Here is a 16,974-nt window from a genome sequence, read left to right as displayed (position 1 = left end):
CTCAGAAGTGTGCTTCATTTTATTCAGTAGGGTTTCCTCCCAGGTGACCCAGTGGCCCTGATTAAGCCGAGTCACTTTTCAGGTTTGAGCGCCTTGGTGGCAGAAGGCATAGCCTGCCCAAAAACTCAGCTTTGACAGTGTTATTGAACTGTTCGCTAGCCAAAAAGCTTGCTACTCACTATGAGGTAGATTTTTTTCAAATCTGCCTCTTCTCATTTAAAGCTAACCTGGACTAGTTGGTTGTTATTTGAAAGTGAATTTTTGCACTATATCCTATTGCAAAGTGCACTGTGTAAATCATAGGTTAAATAAAATATGTTCTTTAATAATCCCGTCCCTTTTCCTTCAATGTTTCTTACCTAATGAATGCTTATATTTCTTTTCATGGCAACAGCAAGCCAAGTGATTTGTTTTGCTATGATATTTGGTTTGAATCAGGGTTAAAGGGAGGGGTCCAAGTGGAATCTTGGTCTGGGGGGGGGGCCTATTGTGTCCTGATGTAAAGTCTGCTTGGATTTCCCTTGAGGTTTGCCAAAAGGTCCCAACTACCAGTGGCCTATCATTCTTCAGCTGATCGTAAAGATGAATAACTCTGACCTCAGCTTGAAGAGGAAAACCTATGTAATGCCAATCTCTTTCACCCCTTCTTGAGAAGTATATTCCTAAAACAACCATTGCCAATCATGGTTGTCTTTATCAGCCAATGTGCAACACACCAGAGAGGAGGTATCTGTCTTGTGCTGCATATAAACAGAGTTTTGTTTTTGAAGGTTGCTAGGAAGGAGACTAGTTTACCTCTGAAATATATTATGCAGTCATAAACACTCAGATCTTCACATAATTAGTCATACTTAGAAGTGTTTTTGATGAGAAAACCGTAGAAATAGATACACTGAGCTCTTTTTACTATTTTTTCATCATTCTGACTAATTCACATTCCAAGTTAAGATAAATGTTATCCTTATGTGTTCTGCTTGACTCATGTTCCACAAAAGGATTTCAAGCAGCAAACGTGCATGTCTCTGAAGTCCAAGTCATCAGACAGGAGTCAAGTTAGTCAATCACTGACCCTTACTATGATTATAGATATACGTAGTAAATCTTATCTTTTTAAGAAAAAAGTCATTTACTAAAAGACATTGATAATTTTGTGCTACGACTTGGGTTGTGCAATCATAATACTCAAAATCTGTGTGCCAGAGTTATCATGATATGATTTGAGAAATTTGAACTTCATTGTTTCTTTTGATCTCACTTGCTGGCTTGCTTTGGTGCAAGAGGAAGCCTGAAAATGTTTGGCTTACAGGCTCACAAATCAGAAATCTCTTGATTTCTAGACAGTTTATAGTGTAGTACAGTAAATGTTCAGATTCATACTGATTTGATTTTGGGGTGGGGTCTGTATCATCCAAATATTGTCTTTTGAGATATCACTTCTGTTGTGGGAATACTGCATATTCACAATACTCAATTTGCAGGTCCTTTGGTTGGTTCTGAGAGGCACCCTTTCCACATTCTCCCAGGTGTTTGGGAGCTGCTTAACTATGAATGGCTCCCATGCATTTAGGAGAATGTTTAAATGATCCAATGTTAGAAATACATGGACAGCCCAATCATAACGAGGGTGAAGGTGTTAAACCGGCTTAGGAGCCAGCATGACCCCAGCGCTGGCGCTAGTGCCATTTGTGCTGGCTAAACTGACACTATCACTGGCTCCAGGGAGCAGCATGGCAGCACAAGCCATGGGCGCTGGCGCAGCAGCGTTTTCCTGGCACAAGGGCTTGCACCAGCATCACAAGGGGCATTCCCAGGGGCGGAGCTGGCTTTATTCAACTCCCACAGCCCCTTTGACCCAGGAACACCCCCTTTTGATGACAAAAAGGCAGGCATAGCCTTGTGAAACCCTCTGGAGGAGTTTCACAAGGGAAGGTATTAATGACTAAATTCTGAAAGACCATTCTACAGTTTTTATAGATTAAAAGAGGATGTAAACCAGAGATAATCAGAAATTACACTTCAGTTGAAAAAGCAGAATGTGGCATAATTTGCTTGTAGAAAATATGCTACATTGAATTATACATTGTCTTTTACCTAAAAGTCATTTCCTTTATAAATCTACAGGCTGGATTAGATTTTTTTAATGCTTTCACATTTTGTACTGTATCACAGATTATTCTTGTTGATAACATATTGGTAACATTGTATTGGCAAAGCTAGATTCAAGTCGAGTAACACCTTAGAGACCAACAAGATTTTTGGGATAAAAGCTTTAGAGAGTCAAAGCTCCTTTTGTCAGTACAAGACTTTGATGCAACTATCTGGCGAAGGGAGCTTTGTCTCTCGAAAGCTCTTACTTCAAAAATGTTGTTGGTCTCTAATGTGCTACTGGACTTGAATGTAGCTCTTCTACTGTAGACCAACATGGCTACCCTCTAAAACTGTATTGGCATATTCTCAAAATTTTAATCTTGTTTGGTTTTTTTTTTTTTTTTTTTGTCTTATAGCTGAACTACCCATGAGCTGTAAAAGTCTTAAATGGCTACTTTTAACCATAGTTCTCAGATTGCGCTATAAAAGACTGAAAGTTTTTTTTTAGTTCATCCAAATTGCAAATTAGCAAATGAGAAATGGTAAAAGGCTGCTTCAGGGTCACTCACCAAGTGTGCAACATCAAAGATGCAAGTTGATCTCTGGTCTTCAGTTGTATTCTTGTAGGCCAGAACACTCTCATCCACTGAGGCTCATTAAAGCCACATGAATGTGTGTGTATGATAAGTAGAAATTGTTAATGCTTTATTCCCATTTAGTTGTGGAGTAGCTTTGGATGTTCAACAAGCAGGGAAACAGAGTCCTTGATTCAGGCTTTCCCAGTTGGCACTTTTCAACTCCTGTGGGTTGCTGCCCATGCAGTTATTTCAGCTAGCTCAGAATAGCATGCCTGATCCTGCAATAACTTTCTTCTTGAGTGCTTTTTGGAAAGAAGCCCATGAATGCTCTCAGAGGAGACACATGCAGTTATTGGTTCACACCTTATAGCAATGGTGCATTCTTTAAAATGTTTATATTCTTGTCAAACAAATGTGTGCTGTTAAGGATGCCATTTCCAGTAGAATTATCCACAGTGTTCTTCGAGCAGGATGAACAAAACTACCAGTTTTGTCTAATCTGAGTTTTAACATATATAATGTATTGGTAATTGGTGAAGTCCGGCCCAAATCTTGAGATGCATGTTATATTTTCACTTCTTACTGTCACGTCAAGAGATAACCATTACTTTCACATAGCTACAGGCCTCAGGCCCATCCCTGAGCAGTAGATAGTAGTAATTTGTTAGAATGTTGATAAATTCTATTGAATTACAACTAAGGGTAGTTACTGCTTGTGTAGCATGGGGATGCTTGGCAATCAGCTGTCTTATTTACTTGAAATCTGATGCGCCTTTTTCTTCTTTATTTTCCCATCAAGATAATTGTTGGAGAAACTGCTGTATTTTGCCTACAAATGGCCACGCGGGATTTTGAAAACCAAGAAAAAACCATCTTAACCGGAGACTGTTGCTATATAAATCCACTGGTGCGCAGAACTGTCAGATTCCTTGGTAAGAATGTTGGGTATTACTTTTAATTCTTCATTAATTATATGACGTATGAATGAAGACAGGATACAATCTTTTTTATTTGAATCTCAGTTATCCAAATTTCTTGTTTATTTGAATTCATGATGTACCACTATGCATCCTATAACATTGTTAGATGACATGACCTGCACTCTTGCTTGTCCATACTTGTGTTTTTTTCCATGATAGTCAAAAGATGAATAGTTAAACAATGCATCAATTGTGCAGGTTTTCCAAGAACAGAAACTAAACACAGTAGTCTACTCTAATGGAAAAGTACTTTATGAATTTCTGTATTTGTATTGTGTTGAATCCAACCAGCATATTTGCTAGTGCAAAATGGAGAAGGGGTGACGTTGCCCAATTCTGCTCATCTCAGCAGCCATCCTGTGTAGCTTTTCATCCAAGCAGGTCTCACTATTTATAGTGTAGTCTTTTTAGGGATCCAAAGGGCTTCTCCTTCCTCTTGCGCCAGCAGACAGCTGATGGGATCTACTCCATTGTCACTTCCGTGATAATTACATTACTGTTTATCCTTGCCTTATCTCATCTGAGAAAAAAAGCAATGGTTGTGGACCCAGGGGCGAGGAGGGGAGCAAGACAAGGGGAGGAAGAACCAGACACACTCCATGTTGAGGAAAATTAGGACAGCTTTTATGGACTACAACTGTGGGAGCACTGGTGCAGCAGAGGGATGGATGCCGCATCGGGCGACCTACCTGCCACCCCCCCCAGTCCACCTGCCAGGGGGAGAACCATGGAGTGGCAAGTCTGGGATCCACTTGGGCATCAGCTGCTGCATGGTTCCCTTGCCACCTGGTGGTGAGAGCCAGCTGACAGCCCCCAAGCTGGGCATGCTGCTGAAAGGCTCCACCCCAAGACCTCTTATCAGGGTCCCCAAACAGGAGATGGGCCTCCCCCTAAATGGATCCATCCCAATGCCCAAATCACCACAAGAGCAGGGAGACCTGCCCAGCTCTCGCCAATGCTCCTACAACTGCAGCCAACAATACAGATCAAATTGATTCTATGAAGCCAGGTGTCCAAGCCCCACTCCAAAAGACTTTAGTTATTATTTGTGTGCACCAAATGCAAACACATGGCCTGTCTTCTTTGAAGACTTGTTCAATTCTTGGAGATTTCCATAGGCCATAGGTACTCACTGTGGGCCTCCATCAGCCAAAAGAGCCACATGTACTTCCATCACTGGCATGAGGCCTGTACTTCAGGGAGACTCATAGCTTACCTCTTTTTCCAGTGGCAGGTATTTCAAGGTGGAAACCACCTGTCAACCTCAGGTTGTACCAGGCGAGGGCCTTGTTAACTTTTCTGAGACATGGGGCCTCACCCGTCCGAGGTGGCATTTAAGGAACAGTGCTCATAAGAGCCATGTGGCATTTCAAAGAGCCATATGTGGCTGCCAGATCATTGAGTATCATTACCATAGGCCAGTGATGGCTAACCTTTTAGAGACCGAGTGTCAGCGAGGGCATGCAGTCGAGCCCCGGATAGCAAGCTCCGTGCACCGAGTGTCCAAATTGCAACCCAAAACCCACTTGTTTATCGCCAAGTGCCAACACGGCAATTTAACCTGAATACTGAGGTTTTCGTTTAGAAAAAACAACTCATACAGTCACATATTTTGCCACTCACACTGAAGTAATTGAAGAGAAGCTCTCTAGATATCTACACTCTGCAGTGGCGAAGGAAGGACTGAGGGTTGGACGACGCCCCTCCCCCTCGTCTCGTTACCATTTCAGCGGGAAGAGCTGTTGCCAGGCAAGAAATGGGCGAGGGGGGGGGAAGAAGTTGTCCTCTTTAGAAGCTTTCTACTAGAAATTTCTCCGTGGCTGGCCTGCGCCGATCCCATTTGGGACTGCACAGAGGCCATGAAGATGCACATACACATTCACTGCAACTTGTGAACAGAGCTATTGTCTCTAGCAGGGCCGGATCTTTGAGGGGTCTGATGGGGGCACTTGCTTCGGGTGCAAGGAGAGGGAGGGCACCAGCGTGGGCATGGGGAGAAGGAGCACCGCCCTCAGCACCCTCACCGCAGCAACACTGCACAGCCCGAGAGACGACGACGATGGGAACCGCGCCGTGACAAGGCGCTCGGCCACAGCCTCACCCATCCGAGGTGGAGACGGGCGGGGCAGAGCTAGAGAGGCAAGCGGCGCCGAAAAACAGCTGAGCTGCGGCCGTCAGCTGGGAGAGAGGGAGGGGCTTGCCCCGGGTGCAAGGAGAGGGAGGGCGCCAGCGCAGGCATGGGGAGCATGGGCATGGGGAGAACGAGCACCGCCCTCAGCGCCCTCACCACAGCAACATGGCACAGCCCCTCGTGTGCCCGCAGAGAGAGCTCCGGCACGTGTGCCATAGGTTCGCCAACACGGCCATAGGCTGTACTGGAATGACAAAGGGAGAACAGTTCCACTCTTTGTCCCAGATGTAGTATTTATTTAATATCAGAATTGGAAGGAACCACTAGGGCAGGGGTGTCAAAGATACGGCCTGTGGGCCAGATCAGGCCCACCAAGGGCTTTTATCCGGCCCGTGGAGCTGAGGCAGCAACCCCTGCTCCCTCCCCCACTCCTATTGCGTACTCGCCAGCCAACAGGGCTGTTCTTGGTGGGGGGTTAGATATGTGATCACAAGCCAGAAGCTCCCATCACACTTGCTTTCCATTTCTCTTCCAGCCGCCCCTTTCCCCTCCCCTCTCTTGCTGTAGCTCACCTTCTCTTTAGCTCGTCTTTCTTTCCCTCTCAAAGCTGCCTTTGCACTTGCTTTCCATTTCTCCTTCCAGCCTCCCCTCCTCCCATTTTTTGCTGCAGCTCGCCTTCTCTTTAGCCCTCCTTTCTTTCCCCTCTCAACGCTGCTTTTGCACTTGCTTTCCATTTCTCCTTCTAGCTACCCCTCCCCTACTGTAACTCGCCTTCTGTTTAGCCTGCCTTTCTTTCCCTCTTGAAGCTGCCTTTGCACTTGCTTTCCATCTCTCCTTCCAGCTGCCCTTTCCCCCTCTCTTGCTGCCTGCTCTTTCACTCGCTCTGAGGGGCTTCTCTCCGTTTGCTTTTCATTTTCACACAAGAACACACTGAAAGAGAGCCAAGGATTGGAAAGGTACTGGGAAGGAGGAGAAGTAGGTAAAGTATGGGAGAGACTCAGGCTGGCCACCTCCGTGACTGACAAGGGTTTTGCTACTGGCCCTCGCTCCCCTAGCCAAGGGGCAAGTGAGGTGGAAACATCACCATGTCCTGCCATTTGTGTGGTTAGAAAGCTGGCACTGCTATTGTTCAGATTTCCTGCCGTCTGTATTTATAGGGCACCCCCTTACCTTATAGGGCACCCCTTACCTAATTTTTAAAAAAGAATTACCTATAAATGCCTCATAAGGAGATGGCTTTATAAAGCAAGCTTTTGCTTGTGTGTTAAAAACTTTAATACAGGTATGCACAAACAACTCACCTGAGAGAAATTGCAGTTATTGCTTTATGGAAGCAAAAATGACTGGAATGCTGTGTGTATTACAGAGTTAAATACACACACCAATGGGGTTTTCTAGGAGGCATGGTAAAGAATACATTTTACAAATGACCTTAATGGGATATGGTAGGTTGGAGCTAGTATTGATCTTTCAAAATAAGGCTTGTTTTGGGGAGAAGTTTTTCAGCTTTTTCTCCATTTTTGGTTAACCAGCCACCTGCAATAAAAGTGCTTCTTCAAGTGGCACAGAGCACCAGCCTACAGGAGCAAGACTCTGATCTCAGCCTAGAGCCTCTCGGATAATATAAAAGTGTAATTATTCATTAAAAGTTCATGGAATTCAGCACAATTTATTCTATTGCTTAAAAGAGTTGGTGATTATATATGTATATTATATATGTATATATAAAGAAAAATATGTTTATAATATATAGGGACATTATGTTGTACTTTTGCCCCACTTCAAAAAATATGTAGAGCCAGCTCTGCCAGCTAAGGCAGTCACTCTCCAGTCCAGATCAAATTTAATGCCAAGAACCAGAGATATAGAAGACACAGGGAAAGCCAATTAATGATATTATTTTTTACTTTTATTTTTTATTTAAATATCATTAATTGACTTTGCCTGTGTCCTCTGTTAAGTTCATTTCTCCGGTACCTGGCGTTACATTTTATGGTGTTTATTTATTTGTTTCTTTGCTTATTTGATTTGGTGCACATGGCCTGACCCGACCAAGTGACATTTATGTCATATCCTCTTAACAAATGAGTTCGACATCCCTGCACTTAGTGTCATCTAGTTCAACCCCCTGCTAACGCAGGAATCACAACTATAATATCCCTGATAAGTAGATATTAAATCGATACTTAAAAAACTCCAATGGTGAAGAATCCACCACCTCACTGGGAAGCCTCTCCCAATGTCAAACACACCTTACCATCAGGAAGTTCCTCCTCAAAGAAGAGGGCCAGTGTGGTGTAGTGATTAAGAGTGGTGAACTCTAATCTGGAGAACCGGGTTCGATTCCCCACTCCTCCACATGAAGTCTGCTGGGTGACCTTGGGTCAGTCACAGCTCTCCCAGAACTCTCTTAGCCCCACCTACTTAACAAGGTGCCTGTTATTGGGGGTGGGAGGGAAGGCGATTGGAAGCCACTCTGAGACTCCTGAAGGTAGAGAAAAGTGGGGTATAAAAAAACCAACGTTTTCTTCTTCAAATGTAGAGGAAACCACCTTTGCTGTAGTTTATGTCCATTAGTTCAAGTCCTGTCATCCAAAATGACTGAAAACATGTCCGCCCCATCTTCCACATGGCATCTCTTTAGGTACTGGAAGGTGGCAATCATATTCATATCACAAGTGTCATTTCTCCAATGTAGATATTTCCAGCTCCTGGGGTTCTTTTTGTTCATCTTGATCGTCACCAAAAATATTTAGATATAATGCATTGAAATCTTACGAATCTGAGATTTTCAAAAAAAGAAAAAATAGGCATCAGTGAAAATTATTTCTGCAGTGTAGCTTTGAGGCATTTCAGAAAACATGTATTTGTTCTTGTAAAAAGTTTTCAAAGTATCTTAAAGTAGATGTGATGCTTCTCTACTTCAGTTGAAGTGTGATGGAATTCTAAGGATCTCGATAATGCTCCTCCCTGCTCGCGTAATAGTACATCTGCTTTTTCATTTCAGTAATCAGATGAACACATTCCTTCTTGATGAACAATGAAAACCCAAGGCCTAATGATGCAGTTTTCATAATAAACTATTTGGAATAAATATCTCCTCAGTTCTGTTAGTATTTTGTTGACTATGCAATGTGGAGAAGTTTATTCAGAAGCAGAGAAATTATGAGAGTGTGCATCTAGCAATATGACAGATTCAGCACTTCATCTAACTTTATTTGGTTGGGGAATAAAGTTGAAAGGAGGTCATCCAGTCCCCCAAATACTGTTTTAGGTTGGCAGTTCTTGGGGCAGGGCTGATGAAATAAGAGACTTTCTTGCCTGTAAAATTATACTTCCAGAATTATAATATCTGATCTCAAAGTTGTCTTTGAGAACAGATTTAGGGCTAGCTTTAAATTTTCGAAAAGATTTTCTGGGATGAATACACAAAGCTGAATTACACTCTTCTAAGCATATTGATCTTAGTGGACTTAGGGCCCATTCCTGAAAATTGGGACCAAAGCCCTTAGGAGGCCAACTACAGCCTCCGCCGGCGCAAGGGCCCACATCGACGGTGCCGGCATTCAGGGCCAGGTGCCGCTCCCCGACTGCTGCCGCCGGCTGCCGGCACAGGTTGCTGCGGTGAGCCGGGAGGCGTTCCGGCGCCCTGGGAGGTGTTCCGCACTGCAAAGGTACAGTGCGGACACGACCCAGGAGGAACATGGAGGAACAATGTGACCTGAGAGAAGAAGCTCTGGGAGGGTTGATGGCAAATTTGTGTTAGCTTATACATGTGAAGAGGCCATGAAATGCATTGAGTTGCTCAATAAATGCTACCTATTGACAAATGTTAAACATGGAAAACTAAAATATGAACTTGTTCAGTGTTAAATTGATGTGAGATTCATTCTGTGTTTTATGTCCAATATAAGGAAAGCAATGGTTTACTTTGCAAGTGAGTTGCAAAAAGTACCGTAATCCCACTTCCAAAAGCCTGAGAACCAACTATGTAGGGACATAGAATTATGTAGCAGTGCTGGAATCCTATGTTAACCTTTTAAAGCATTTATAGCCTGCCTTAATAGCTCAAAACTGTGGTATTATGTTCCTTTAATAGGAGCAGTCTCCCAGTACAGGCGTAAAGTACTTATTACCCTAGTGTTTTCTGGGCAGCCAGCTGTCGGGTGCTCCCTGATTCTGTGTGTAGCCTTCTTCAAGGAGGCTTCTTGAGATGCTAAATAAACTAAACTGTTTGCTGTGTGGGACACCTGAATATTTCATGAATATCCTCTACACCCTCATCTGATATAAAGATATTAATTACATGGTGTCAGAAATTATGGATATGGATTTTTTTTTTTACCTCCACCTCCACTTGTGTTGCAAGGCAATTTGGCTGAAAAGTGGAAGTGTTAGGACCAAGCTTTTTCACTATATCTTGCTGGAGCTGATAATGTATCTAAGAAACGGCAAGTAGCTATTTTGTTGAACTGTGGGACAGGAAGCCTTGTTGCTCTACAATACTTTTTGTTTTTCCTGATGGAGAGCCAAAAAGATATTGATGAAATCCTTGAACAGTTTAAGAAATACTGCACTCCTCAAAATAATGTGACATTTGAACTTTTTTTCTTTTTGGAATCACTTATGGAGACATGGCGATACCATCAAACAGTTTGTTACTGAACATAAAGCTAGCAGCTGTGAATTTGGTTCTGCAACTAATGAGATAATCAGAGACAAAATTGTTTTTAGTGCAAAGGAGAAGTTAAAAAAGACTTTCGAAGGAATCTGATCTTAATCTTGAGAAAGCAGTTGAGATATGTCAATGAGCTGAAGTAACAACTCAGCTGCAAACCATGGCAACTTTTTCTAAGTAGCCGTATGAAGTGTCTGTGATAGATAAGGATTGTGAGGGGATTACTGTCCAGCTACTTGGACATAAAAAGTCGCATTCTGAATGTAGACATGATTATGTTAGAGGCAAAGAATGCTTTCAGTATGGTATTGTGAATAAGTGTCAAAAATGCCCAGCATTTGGAAATGTGGCAGAAAAAAAACACTATACCAAATTCTGTAATGAAGCATCAATAAGTTGTAATGAAAGTCAACAAAGATACCATATTCACGACGTGGATTTACATAGCCTGTGTATAGGAATACTGTCTCATAATGCTGTTGGTTCTGTTGTAACTCAAGCCCCTGGGTGGTATGCTGATATAACTTTAAGAGGAATCTCAGTAAAGTTTAAGTTGGATACAGGGGCTGAGGCAAATGTTTTGCCACTTAAAATATTCAATGATTTCCCCAGCCAGAAATCATTAATTAAAAATGATACAGCACTTGTAGCTTATGGTGGAACATGAATAAAGCCTTTGGGAACTATTGTCCTTGAAGATTGTACTTCCAAGGGAGAAGCTAGACTATTGTTTTACGTAACAGGTACATCATGGATTTGGTTCGTTGAGTTGATATTATATGTTCAGCTGAACTTTTGTCTGCAATGTATTCTGATGTTTTTGAAGGTCTTGGGGAATTTGAAGGTTCTTAGCATATACATGTTGATTTATCAGTTCCCCCAGTTATTCGTGGTTGTAGGAAGGTAACTTTTGTACTACTGGATAGGCTAAAGGAGACTTTATGTCAAAGGGAAAGTGCAGGAGTGATATCTAACGTTGTGGGGCCTACGGATTGGGTGAACAGTTTGGTTATTACAGAAAAAAAGAATGGGAAGTTACGCATATATCTTGATCCACATGACTTGAATAAGGCAATCTGTAGGCAGCATTATACTATTCCTACAGTGGACAATGTTTTGAGTCGATTAGCTGGAATGATTTTTTTTTACTATTATAGATGAGAAGGATAGGTATTGGCAGGTGAAACTGGATGAAGCTTCATTGCATTTGAGTACATTCAGTACGCCATGGGGAAGATATTGTTTTCATTGGTTACCATTTAAACTTAAATCCTCCAGTGAAGTATTTCAGCAAAAAAATGAGGAAGCTTTTGGGCATATAAAAGGAGTGTATATGGTAGGTGATGATGATGATATGATCATAGCACAAAAACCTCTGAAGGGTATGATCAGATTTTACATCAAGTCATGGAAACAGCAAGGGCTAAGAACATCAAATGTAATAAGGAAAAGATTCAATTTAAGGTTGACTCTGTAAAGTGTATGGGTCATATAGTGACTGCCATTGTTCCATAAAACAGCTTGTGAAAAAGGCAGAAGATGCACAGAAGGACCCACATTTGGCATTGCTGGAATATTGTAATAAACCAGTTACTGGAATGCTGTATTCATCAGCTCAGATACGGATGGGCAGAATGTTAGGAAGCAAACTGCCAGTAACAACTGGTTTATTGCACCCTAAAATACCCATTGGGGTGTGAGAAGGTCTTCAGAGAGTTCAGGATAGGCAAAAATATTTTTTATGATCATATAGCAAAACCCCTTAAGCCTTTACAAGAAGGAGATTCAGTATGGATACAGTGCAATGAAGGTTGGCTTCCTGTGGCTGTAACAGAAAAGTGTGACCAGTCCCACACATATAGAGACTCCAGATGGATGTACTTATCGTACAATAGACACATGTTTTTTTAGTCAATTTTTGTTGTTTTGAAAGAGTCATATTTTTAACCAATATCTTAGTTTTATTTTTATTAATTTTAAAACCTGAAAGCTGTCCATAAACCTCCATAATCTTATTCCATCTATCAATTTGCTCAACCGGATCAATAGACACATGTTAAAGTGTCAATGTAGGGTGTCTGGAAATAATGATTTTATGGGCTTAGAGCAGGATGCATCTACTGTTAAAGAACCTGATATGCAATGTGGTGAGCCTTATAATATGTCTAGTGGGAATATGGAAGACATTAATCAGGATAACAGTGAACCTTGTGAGACATGCGTTCTGCAGGCTGAAGAAAGGTATCCCAGATATGTAACATCCCACGGCAGACTTGTCTTTTCACCAGAGTGATATGCACCTTGATGATTACATTATTTGTATAATGTATGTTTTTATCTATTTTTATATGTATTTTTTTTTGTGAACGGAGGATGTGGTGTAATGTCTCTTTAACAGGAGCAGTCTCCCAGCACAGGTGTAAAATATTTATTACCCTAGTGTTTTCTGGGCAGCCAGCTGTTGGGTGCTCCCTGATTCTGTGTGTAGCCTTCTTCAAGGAGGCTTCTCCAGATAAACTAAACTGTTTGCTGTGTGGAACACCTGAATATTTCATGAATATCCTCTATACCCTCATCCAATATATTGATATTACAAAAGCAGTTATTGCATATAATTAGTAAATAAATAGGTAATATCTTTGAGATTCAGGGGCACATGATGTTTTCATACTTTAAAAATGCAGTAAAGGAACTTAGTAAGTAATATATGGGGGGAATAAACTTGCCTTACTCGCATACATCCCTGGAAAGCAGACATATGGGACAATCATTCAACATTTTCTTTTGCACCTTCTGTCTCCATGTTGCCACAGTCAGTGAGATCTGTTGTTGCTGATCCAATCAGCTAATGGAAAAGGGGGAAAGAGGTCTTTTACTTGATTCCCTCTCATCATTGAGCCTCCCTGCCTGGTGGCACATTCTGCTTCAGAAGTTCTTCTAATCCTTCAGGATAAACTGCTGGCTGCTTGGGGGAGGTGGAAGGAAGAGAAAGATCAGCTCCAGCAACATCTTGTGTGAACTTTTCCGGTGGATCCAACCCAGAATTCGCAGCAATATCCAAGAGTCCCTATTTGTTTGGTTTTTGAATCACTTGACTAATGTAAGATGGTATGCTGTATTTACTTTGATATTGTATTCCCCTTACACATGAAATTTCACCCAATTGCAGAAATTTACCTCTTATTCTTTTTCTTTCTCTAGGTATTTACACATTTGGACTTTTTGCAACAGATATATTTGTAAATGCAGGACAAGTAGTAACTGGGAATCTTGCACCACATTTTCTTGCACTTTGCAAACCCAACTACACTGCTCTTGGATGCCAGCAGTTCACACAGTTCATCAGCAGTGCAGAAGCATGCTCTGGAAATCCAGATCTTATAATGAAAGCCAGAAAAACATTTCCATCCAAAGATGCAGCTCTGAGCATATATGCAGCGACATATCTGGCCGTAAGTAAATCAGAATACTTAATTTTGGGATGTTTTATGTAATGAGCTTTCTGATTAAGTTAAATGTTATGGCAGCACAGACATGCAACATATGACAGGTTTGCATTTGATACAATTGTGTATGAAATACCTTTCCCCTATGTGTACATATGAGGCTAGGTGTGATAAGGAGACCTGTATTGTGTGTTCATGCAGACCACCCTCCAACATCTGCACACTGGACCATCGTATTTGCACAGGGGCCTGTATTATGAATGCTTGAATTCCTGCCAATTTGGCTCACTTCCCATTCACCAGAGGTGATTAGGCAGCCAATTAATCAGTGGCTGTTTGGAGCATTGTTGTGTTATTCACAGAAACAGACTATTTGCAATTATCAGAATCAGACTGCCAGCTGATAGATTAAAAGCATTGCATCTTTTCTGCCAAGCTTAAGGGCGGATAAGAGAAAGGAGCCCTTTCTACCCTGTATTTTGCAATGCAGACATTAAAAGTATTGCTTCTGTCCCTGCCCAACTTGGAAGGGTGGGGAAAATGAGCTCTTTCTTTCCTGTTTGCAATGCTGAGTTCACAAGTATTGTTTCTGACTCTACCCAGCTTGGAAGGAGGGTGAGGGAAGAGAAAGAAGCTCTTTCCCTTTTGCATTGCTTCTGGCCCAACCCGGCCCAGAGGAGGGAGGAGAAAAGAGTTTCTCCTCCTTTACCTTTTGCAACTTCACTGTGTAGCTATCTTGCTGAGGGGGCGGGATGGATACCAACCAACTCCCAGCTGATCCCCCTGATCAGAAGTGAGATGGCTTCTGACCAGTAGGCAGCTGCAAACTTGTTTGGTAGCTGTTCGAGTTGCTTAAAGAGCTCTTAGTGTTTAAGAGTGTTGAACTAGTACCTGGAAGACCCAGGTTTGAATCCCCACTCATGCCATGGAAGTTCGCTGGGTGACCTTGGGCCAGTCACACTCTCTAAGCCTAACCTACCTCACAGGGTTGTTGCGAAGATAAAATGGAGGAGAGGAGAATGATGTAAGCCGCTTTAGGTCCCCACTGGGTAGAAAGGCGGGGTTTAAATAAATTTAATAAATTAATTAATGCAATCCAAACACATCATTGGTGTTGAACAAGGTAAGTTTATCTACCAAACAGTTTTGCTGAGACATTTGTAGCATCCCCAGGCCTAATAACAGAATGTGTAGAATTTTGGTCAGCATGACAGAATGTATGGATATTAGGATGAAGGGTATGTGTGCATTAGTGCCATTCTAAACCTATTACAACATGCTCACTGTTTTCCAGTGAACCATGAGTAGAGTTCAACTCACAGAATAGAATTTTCCCACCTATCCTGTCTTGCTGCAACCTACCCTGCCTCATGAACTGCTGTCCCCTCATTTCCCGGAACTACACAGAGTGCAATGTGGGAATCTGTGATGGGATGGGGAAATTGATTAAAGTTTCATCCTTAGCTGATGGAAGTATTCTTCCACCAGCAGAAAGGAAGCATTGGACAGAATCTTCAAGCAGTCACAAGCCGCTTGCTTCACATAGAAATAATAATGCTTAGTGTTTGGTTGAGGATTCAGAGCATATTGCATTACTTCAGTAATCCTTACAGCTGTCCTGTAAGGTAGGTCAGTATTACTATCCCTGTGATAGAGAAGTAACTGAGATAGTATCTTGCGAATTCATGGCTGAGGTAAAATATGAACCAAAGATTTTGCTGCTCACATCTCTTAAGCCCTATGTAATACTGCCTCTGTGGCGCACAGTGGTAAGCTGCAGTACTGCAGTCAAAAGCTCTGCTCACGACCTGAGTTCGATCCCAACGGAAATTGGTTTCAGGTAGCCGGCACGAGGTTGACTCAGCCTTCCATCCTTCCGAGGTCGGTAAAATGAGTACCCAGCTTGCTGGGGGTAAAGGGAAGATGACTGGGGAAGGCACTGGCAAGCCACCCCGTAAACAAAGTCTGCTAGTAAACGTCGGGATGTGACGTCACCCCATGGGTCAGGAATGACCGGTGCTTGCATAGGGGACCTTTACCTTTTTAATACTGCCCCTAAGTATCAAAACAGTAGCAAAACCTTTGGAGTAAATTCTAAGACTACAAGGTAAATGCTGTCTTATGTTCCTGACATGGTTGTACATATGTCCTCCACTTTGGTCACTTTGACCATTGCATTCTACAAGATGAAAAATATACAGTGGTCATTCCTGCAGATCCATTCTGCTGACGATTCATTCCGCTGACAGTAGAACTTTTCTCCAGTGCAGAGAACCTTCTACCAGTGGAAGTTCCTTCTTTGTGGTCCCTGTGCAGGCACCCAGGTAGGTTCTACACAAGTGCAGTGCATCCCTTTTCTCAATAAACTGTGTGGGCATGCCTCTTAGAGGAAGAAGCACCTTGAAGACTGCTCTAGAGCTGTCCTTTGCAGGTCCCTAGACCCCAGGGAGCTTCTCTGTTGTCTCTTCAAGAACTGTAGAGTGCCAACAGCTGCTACTGTTTTTAGTTATGTATGTAGGCATACTGTGTCAGGGACCTCTTTTCTGACAACAACTGTTTACATTTTTCACTTCTCTCATTGCACAAAATTTAACTCTTGTGCCTTTCTCAGGAGATGTGCAACGTTTCTCCATCAATTTCTTTGATGCCTCCTTTTACTTTTCTTTCTAAGAGGAGAAGGGATGATTGCATGACTTAAATCAGGTTTGATTAGTAACAGCACACACACACACACACCATGCTTAATTTACTTATCTTCGCCTGTGTGTCTGTGGGTGGATTGGTTATTCAGATGGACTGGAATTGTCAACAGCAAGACCTAAAGAGAAGTCTGTGGGAGTTGTTTGATGTCAGCTTGCATTTGTCCCACAATAAGCAAATGCACGTTTTATCCCATCAAAGAGAATTTTCCTTCTGGCTGCCCCAGTAATAGCTTCTGGAGGGCAACACAACTGATTTCATGTCACTGTGGCTAGTTTCTGCTAGCCTGGTTATATGTGGCATCTCAGCCATAAAAGTCTTCTGCATGAGTGGGGGAGAAAAGCCTTGGGAAGGTGACCTAACATTGACATTA

At 42.3% G+C, this 16,974-nt stretch overlaps 1 protein-coding gene across 1 annotated transcript in view; it reads left to right on the top strand.

The window, feature by feature from the left end:
* The window catches only part of PLPPR5 (phospholipid phosphatase related 5), a 92,607-nt gene that overhangs the window by 36,780 nt on the left and 38,853 nt on the right, over nucleotides 1–16,974 (top strand). Inside the window, exons 2-3 of the mRNA XM_056844977.1 lie at nucleotides 3,466–3,598; nucleotides 13,657–13,907. Coding sequence (XP_056700955.1) covers nucleotides 3,466–3,598; nucleotides 13,657–13,907 — 384 coding nt within the window. The remainder of the gene's footprint in view (nucleotides 1–3,465; nucleotides 3,599–13,656; nucleotides 13,908–16,974) is intronic.

Source organism: Euleptes europaea, chromosome 2 (genome assembly GCF_029931775.1).
Source record: "Euleptes europaea isolate rEulEur1 chromosome 2, rEulEur1.hap1, whole genome shotgun sequence".
In the NCBI taxonomy this organism is placed as follows: Eukaryota; Metazoa; Chordata; class Lepidosauria; order Squamata; family Sphaerodactylidae; genus Euleptes; species Euleptes europaea.
The sequence above is the reverse complement of the archived record's forward strand: the minus strand, read 5'-3'. Positions and strand labels throughout refer to the sequence as shown.